The sequence below is a fragment of the Lissotriton vulgaris genome, chromosome 12, assembly GCF_964263255.1.
Source record: "Lissotriton vulgaris chromosome 12, aLisVul1.2, whole genome shotgun sequence".
NCBI lineage: Eukaryota > Metazoa > Chordata > Amphibia > Caudata > Salamandridae > Lissotriton > Lissotriton vulgaris.
Window position 1 is genome coordinate 565,370,866 of NC_141700.1, and position 8,659 is coordinate 565,379,524.

The following is an 8,659-nucleotide window of genomic DNA, read 5'->3' on the forward strand; positions in this document are numbered from 1 at the left end:
AGTGTTATCAAAAACCAACAGGTGACGGGTTTCAAATTAGGTTTCCTTAAGTTCCTCTAACGAGTGCCTTAGTCTGTGGGAAGCTCCACCCTCCAGCCAAATTAAGAGAGGTGAAAAGTAACACCATACTTCTTGAAAGAGGGTAAAAACATAATTTTTTCATCTTCCACTGCGTTTTCTTTCACATCTATTCACAGTTAATTGTTGTACATCATCAATATTGTCTTGAGACCTTCGAGGTTGAAAGTTCTCCTTTGGCAAAGAATATCATATCACATCATTCATGACCAATATTAAGGCTATAGTAGCCAGACAGCTAATGTACTCTGCCCTCAAATGGGGACTAAGCGGTGGCCTTAGTGCGGTTTTTGAGGATTCCCTTTAAATGTTTTGACTACATGTATGATTGCTCGATGCACAACTACTAAATCTTTATGGTGTATTTCCTTGCACAGATGACTTGCTGTATGTTATTCGGTTATGACACATACAGCGTATTTGGGTGATTCAGATTTGATCCTTAGCATCAACTGTATGGCTAAAGCTGTGCCATAGTCTACAATTGTGACAAAACTTGAAAAAGACTTTCCAACTCTTAAATTACCTTTAGTACATTGCTCTTCCTGAATGTGCAGTAGTGAAGCCTGTTATTTTGTGAACTGCAGGCCTTAGGACCATACAATCAGTTCAAAAATCAGTTCCAAGATTCTAAAAGGCAGAAAGGTAAGTAGAAGGAGTAATTGAATGATATATTGAGAACAGAGAATACAAGTCAAACTGGAAATAGGGTCTAACAAAGAGATCTAATGAAACGAGATCCAATGTAAATGAAACCTAACAAAGACAGGAGTGGAGTAGAAATATGGGCAGTAAAGAAAAAGTGTGAAAAAGAAAATGGAACAATATATTTACAAAAATTAAACAGAGACTCTAACAAGCAGGAACTCTGTGCAGTAGACTAAAACCCATTCAGTTTTAAAAATGTTTTAAGCACTTTCAATGGAGTAGTGTTCTTCCATGACTCTTACATTATGACTGTGCCACTGATTCAATGCTTTTCTTTTTACAGCTGACAATTATTTTCAAAAACATGAAGAATTACATCGACCAAAAAGAATACCAGCCAGAACTAGATGCATGCATTGACCAAAAGGTGTACCAGGCGGAAATAGACAATGTGCCAGCTGCCTTCGATGATGGGTCTGTAAACGGAGGTGACAGGCCTGGTGGAGGCAGCCTGACCATCCGTGAGTTAGAATCTGGACATCATGTTGAGATCCAGGCCACCTACATCGGCACAACCATCGCCATCCGGCAGCTCGGACTGCAACTATCTTTCTCTATTCGCACTACAGAAGAGGTAGCCCGGTCCTCCACAGAGGAACAAGACTTGCAGCTCTGTGTTGGGGGCTGCCCGTCACGGCAGCAAATCTCCAGGACTACATACCCCAGCCGACCATCGTCATCAGCCCTTGAAGCTGCCAGGACTATGTGCAAGGATAAGCTGCCAGTGGAGGATGCGTACTTCCAGTCTTGCGTGTTTGATGTCATCATGACAGGGGATGCAAACTTTACCACTGCTGCTCAATGGGCACTGGCAGATGCCAGAGCCTTTCACCCAGATGCTGAAAAACTTCACATATTCAGCAGCACGTCTGACAGCAGTCATGTTTCTCCAACACCTGTGCTGCTTTCTACTATTTTTTTAATTCTGCAAATAGTGACCTATTAATGCCATGACAATGGTATGCATAACTGATTCAAAAGGTATATGGTTCTCAACAAGGGACAAAAGGGATGCAGTAGTCAGTATCAAACCCATCAATGCTCTAGTTGTGACCATCGAGATAAAAAGAACAGACTAACTCACTTTGAGACAGGAGAACTGAACCCTCTATGTCAACAGGCCTGGATGAATCATATCCTTTGCCAACAGGCTAAGACTACATACAGACCCTCTCTCCAGGGTCCACAAGCAGGATGGGCATACACCACCTATTCTCTGAAAGTTGTGATGGCCTTGAAAAACAGGGTACTCTGACTTGACATATATCGGGCAGTACAATCTACCTGTTTGGCAGGGTAAGGCTTCACCTCCATAAGAAGTATCCAAGAGCGTTGCCCACATAGACTTGGAGTAAAATTGCAAGATGGTATTGTTGGATTAGGAAGTGTCAAGACTGCTTAGCAGGACTGCATAAAGTCAACCCTTTATTTGGCAGGCTTAGGAAACCCATCACATGGTAGGTTTGTGAATAATGTACCAATATGTTGGAGGGTGTGGTGTGTTCACTCTCACCAGCTGTACAATATCCCCCTGTTCTTGTAAAATATGATCTCTCATCAAACCTGAAAAGGTGTTGAAAAATGTGCCTGAAATGCTTAACAATCCACGTCTTGTCTTCAAATGGCATTGAATACTACTTCCAGGCTCTCTTAATGTCCTACACACTGCCATTAAGCAATCTGTGGAACTATGAGCTCCCTCAATACGCAAGGTTCCTACTGCTGCAATTCCTAAGTTTGCTCTGTAAAGCGACAATGCACAAGTAATAGATGGGGGGCGTAGCTTGGTCAGTAACACTGGGGGGGTCAGTGTCAGATTTTCCAACAATTACGCTGGCACATCATGTTAAAATACATTACAGGACAGGTAGGACGCATAAGGGGGCTTAAGGGGCACTGAAAAGGTAGAGAAACATGGATTGGTAAGGGTGCTAAGTGAGAGAAAACTGAATATTTTGTTAAAAAAACGTCTTTGAAGACTTTCAAAAGAGCGAGAAAGAGAGATTGTGTGTATGTAAAAATTCTGGGTGAATTCTGACACCTCACCATATTCGACTGAAAGCATTTGTACCCAACTATTTCCCAGAAAATACATTTATTAGGGGAGTGTAACACCCCAAACACCCCCCGAAGCTACGCTCCTGGTTATAGAAATAAAGGGTAAGATAGATATCTTGTCATTGATGGCTAACTATCACCTGGTATTCAGATACAATACAAAGCACAGCAATTCCAACGGTGGCCGCCTCGTCCCACGAGAGCGAGACAGACGTTAGATGCAAAAACATGGTTGCTGAAACAGCCCTCCCTCTAGAAGGTGAGATTTTTCTTTTACTCTAACCATAAGATTTCAAAGAATACACCACACCATAAAAAGCCAATTAATTATTTTGACAAAATCTCTATATGTAAACAACAGGAGAGTTAGAGTCGCTCGGTCACTCCTCTACCCCGCAAAGATACTATGTAACAACAACATAAGAGTGACTAATGGTGCAAACAAAAGAAAATGTCAACTTTGCAACCATCTATACAATAACACAAAGTATAACAGAAAACACAGAAAGGTGTGATTTAGGTGAAAAGAAAAAAACTTTTTTTCTTAAAAGAACCCTCACTCACCAACCTAGTTGGTGACATGCTTCATCATTGGGTTCCCACTGGGGAGACCGAATTTCCCCTCAGTGTGCCTCAATGCCTGATTTACAGCGGAGCTGGGTTTTTTCGTGATGGAGTGGTGAGTTGGTGCTCAAAGTGTAGTGTAAGTGATTTAAAAAGATGACCAACTGTACCCTGTACTGACTTTAATAAAGGGCCAGGCAGCATCAATAAAAACAAGTGAAACGGACACTTACAGGTTTGTAAACTTGAAACCCTGTGTCCTAAAATGTGGAGGTCAAAATCTCAACGTGTTTGCTATTAAACTCCGTCAGTCACGACACAAGGGAGAAGTGTATCTCTTACTTTGTGGAATGAACAGAGATTTTAACATTCTATCAAAAGTAAAAGGCGTTATAATCTTCTGCCTGGTGTAGGCACACAGTACAAAGCAATGTGGCGGTTCTGACACATAACAAGACACATTAACCCCTCCCATGCTCATGATGAGCTCAGCTCGTCATGAGCCACAGTTGCTGTGTGCTCATGACGAGCTCAGCTCGTCATAACGGTCATAACGCTTGCACGCTGGGCTAATTCCCCCGCTGTGCTGAACGTTCTGAAGAAACCGGTGTGGCCTTGACGAGCTCAGCTCGTCATGAGCACACGGCCACCATGGCTCATGACGAGCTGAGCTCGTCATGAGCACCGGGGCGCTGTGCGCGCCCCCCGCCCCCCAGCACAGCGGGGGAATTATCCCCGCAGGCAAGGGGTTAAAGGAGGATGTAGGTGTCACCGCACACTACTAGACTGCTTCAGGCTCAATTAGAGATAGAAAGAGGCTGACTTCTGACAGCCCTAGCCAAGCTGCTATATTTTTTTATAATGTTGTGGTTGACTGCAAAAATATTTCCTGTTTTGCACATTACCACAAACACACATTTTTTCCTGGCTTGCCCATACACTGTTTGCTTCCAGGGTTAAAAAAAGCAGTGGCCAGTGCATGTTGGTATATGAACGAGCCAGTAATAGCCAAAGCATCATAAGACCCCATCAGCCTTTACTAACGGAGAGTTCTAAAGAGAATATTCAAATGGTTAACCTAGGATTTTGAGGTCGACCAATGAAGGAAGAGACAAGACACTGGCAGAACTCTCTGCCTTCCATCAATATTCTCTTTATAGTATATCACCACTGCCCAACCTTAAAGAAACAACTCCATGCTTCTTTACCTTACTGTGTGACCCCCCAAATGGCCTCAAGGACAGGCGTTGAAGCATGATGATGCAACATCCAATAAAACCCAGTGAACCTACATATTCACAATTCACTTACATATCTCATGGTTGTAAATATTCAGGATATGTGCATAAAAAACAGGAGCTACTGGGATTATGTGAGTCTTCCACCGCAACATTATCAATATAACTAAAGATTTACAGCATGTGACACATAATGCATCAGCTGCTGCATAATGTGTAGATTCCAACAAAAAGTGCTTCCAACTCAAGCAGATCAAAAGTTACTAAAAAGATGGCTACTTGTGTTTCTGCATTAGAAGATCCTTTGCAAAGATTGCCTGTTTGACTTTCAGTTGATTATATCTATATTTTGGTGTTCATTGGTTCTTATGAGCTGAAACCTGTGCACACACAGGGTTAACATGTATATAAAGTACAAAATAATGAAGAACCAATATAAAAAAATATACTGAATTACTCTGCCTAATATTGCTTTTTGTTGTCATATAATTTAGTCAACCATGTTGCATAATTTAATTCTCTCCGACCGCATAATGCCCGTGGTCCTGACATAAGGAATTTATGGTTAATCTCTACTTGTGCACATTTACGTTCCACTTGCATAATTATTTTCATAAAATATAATTTCTCCTTCTTAAAAGTATAATACACACATTTTACTTTTATACATTAAAGGTGTCAGCCATTGATCCATATATGAACAATGCATTTTTAACTAGTACTCCTTAGGTTCATATAAGAGTTACAAATATATTTTCCACACATTTGCTAATTATCAATATCATGTATTTTCTCCACATCACAAGAGTAACAAACTGGAAAAGGCTGCTGTTTTGACCTGTTTTTCCATGGTTTTTGCTTTTAAGTGCACTTTTCTAATACCTCTTCAGCTCCATCTCCGACATTAATTATTCCTACAAGGTATTCTATCACAAATTGCTTGAACCCATTTCTTGCTGTGAGGGACATGCCAATGTATAATGGGCAATGTGTAGGAGTCACCTACATGCTGATGTGTATACATCTAGGCTTGTTATAATGTGCACATATATAAAGTGAGGGTAAATGTGAGCTATGAATACAAATGTTAGCCCATGGTACATTCTATTTATGTCTAAGCACACAGAGTATACATTTTATGCACACGCAAAGATTCAACACTCTGCAATTGTAGTATGCATCTATGTGCATCAAGTGGTGATGCCATGGCTCAGTGACATAAAAAATGAAAGTCTTTATTTGAGGAAACCAGTGGGTGCTTCCAGATATGTACCGGAAAACATTTTGAAAAGGTGCTTATCACTAAAGATGTGCTCAGGTTTGTTTGCGGGGAGCTGACGATGGTTGTGCCTCGTACTTTCTGATTTTGTGCTGCAGCCGATCTGTGTTTTAGTACCATGCAAAGTGTACAAGAGATTCACCAACCAAACATCTGCAAGCATCCAAGTTAATTGCCGTCCTATATGAGCATGTATGAATCTGTGCCCCTGCAGATGTCGTACTGTAGAACAATAACAAATACTTGTGTATATTTTCTTAGAATGAGCCTGGAGAAGATTATTTATTTATTTATTTTCAAAAGGGCCGGTCGGTGGTAGCAAATATCAGTACTAAAGCCCTGCTGTGATTGAAGGGAGAATGAGAAGGGAGAATATGGTGACTAAAGGTCAGATGTTAAAGAGAGTGTTTTCAGTATGCATGGGGCGGGAAGCAATGGTTTGGGTATCAGAAGGCCATGGGTGGGCGTGGAATGAAAGTGAAACTGGCATCTGTACTCACATATCTGATTGGGCGTTGCCATAGATCCCATGTGGAACATAGTTTCTAATTCCACTTTTCCACATATTGGTGGGCTGTGATTGGCTAGGAGGAAGGTATGATTGAAAATGGACGTTATGGTATTGACATAGAAACAGACATTAGCTGTGACATTAAACTAACTTATACTATTTATTGGTTGGGAACCAGGATGAGACTTTAGTTAGGTGTGATACAATTGAAGGCTGAAGTGAGATTTACCCAGCCCGCTGGTAATTTGTTAGGAAAACGTTTGAGACTGCGAAAATATGCGGTGCATTTGGAAGATAAGTCAAGGTCTGTAGTAAGTTGGTACTTGAGATGGGGAAACTGTTCTCGGAATGTTTTGACAATGAACCTGAATGGATATGAGTTTTGCAAAAGTCATCTGAAAAAATGGTATTAGTATTGTAAAGATGGAAATGCAGAAGAGAACGAGGCTTCTGGAGAATGTGAGCAATGGAAGGGGTGCAATGTATTTGGAAGGTAAATGAAAGTCTGTATTATGCTTGTACCGGAGATGGGAAAAAGACTTCTTTCGAAGTTTTGACAGTGAACCTGAAAAAATACAAGTTTTGTAAAAGACCTCTTTATTGGGTACATCAAATTAGTAAATAGGAGTGATTTCCTGCATGAAAGCCATCTTAGAGTCAGGAAAACATTTATTAGTCTTGTAAAGAAGGAGGTGCATATAAGAAGGAGGGTATTGGAGAGTGTAAGAATGAGATTGTGCTTCTTGTTTGGTGTTTCAAGAAGATGACATTGGTCTGTCAAATGGCTGCGGGTACATTTTTGAAAGGCAAACACGTTTTTGAGAAAGAAAAACAAAGTGTGTTATGATTATTAATGATAAAGTGGAAGAAGGAGCTGTGCTCTGTAGTATAGACATTGGGAAATATGGTAAATGCAAAGGAAGGAGTGGGTCAGTCTCTGAAGGAAATCAGTGGTTGATATGTGCACCCAAAACCCTTCTGAAGCAGAGTCAAATATAATTAGTCGTGTATGTGTGTGTGCACATGTGTGCATGCATGGACAGAGAAAATGGGAACGGTGAGTGATGTCAGCCCTGCAGTAGCCAATACAGCAGACCGTGTCCTTTAAAGGCAACCTATTACAACATTTTAAGGAGGATTCAGCGGCAGCAGTGACTTTCACACTTACAGGATTAGATGTTTTAAATGCTATTTTATGACACAAATGCTATTTATATTCCTATTGCTTCTACTTTGATGTCTCTAAATGTGGTGCCCATCACAGGATGACCCCTTAACCAACCCCAAAAATGTGACTGGCCCCATGACTGTATCCTATTTGTAATTCCTGATGTGTTATTATGTGTGCCCTTCATTGCATGAGGCCATAATGCTCCAGGAGGGGACTGAATCACCTTGATGAAATAAAAGAATGTAAAGTTATTGCTCATGCACATGTCAGGTCTGGCTCATTATTTTTGCATCCCAACAGGAATAGTGGTGAACCTATTTACAAGAACTATAACAATAAAAGTATTGGTGCAGCTATTAATGTCTTGCTGCAGTAAGTTCAGTGGCCCATAGCCACAAAACTACAGAGGGTCCCAGAAAGCAACCACAAGCTGAAAAGGAGTGAACGCAATGCATTTCTTCGAAACAGACTGCCAACCTTCCTGTCTTGCAAGACCATCTTTGAGTGGTAAATCGGCTACAGTCACACCTTTATATTACTTCGGCTTCAAGAATAAGGGGATCAGTATTGGTTTGATTATATTGCACGTGACAAATAATTATACCTTTGGGATCATTATTGATCAGATGCTTTAAATAATATCAATTATGAGTTGTCCCAATATACTGGTGAATTACACAGTGCTCGCAGCAGCAAAATCTACCTGTCCCAGCATTTTAGGGGAACATTTCACTCCAGTAAATATTGGCAAGTTTGACCTGATGATATTTACCGCCAGAGGCGTAGCTTGGGCAGAATGATGAGGGGGGGAGGTGGGTGGCATTTTCAGATTTCCAATCACGCTGGGTCATCTTGTGAAAACACATTAAATGTGAAGCAGTACATGAGGGGGGCTTAAAGTACAGTGGAAAGAGAGAGTAGTGTAGATTGTTAGGGGCACTTAACTCCTTCGACGCTCATGACGGGTCAGCTTGTCATGAGTCACGGTGCTCGTGTGCTCATGACTTCCGCCCGATCTCCTTGCTCCCCTGGTTGAGTAAATTGCTTGAGAG

The 8,659-nt window shown here is 41.1% G+C and overlaps 1 protein-coding gene across 5 annotated transcripts in view; it reads left to right on the forward strand.

The window, feature by feature from the left end:
- The window catches only part of HJV (hemojuvelin BMP co-receptor), a 90,484-nt gene extending 82,617 nt beyond the window's left edge, over positions 1-7,867 (forward strand). For all 5 annotated transcript variants that reach the window (XM_086945389.1, XM_086945388.1, XM_086945391.1 and 2 more), the window contains one exon: positions 1,070-7,867. In XM_086945389.1, coding sequence (XP_086801515.1) covers positions 1,070-1,732 — 663 coding nt within the window. In that variant the 3' untranslated portion in view covers positions 1,733-7,867. The remainder of the gene's footprint in view (positions 1-1,069) is intronic.
- The last annotated feature ends 792 nt before the right edge of the window (positions 7,868-8,659 follow it).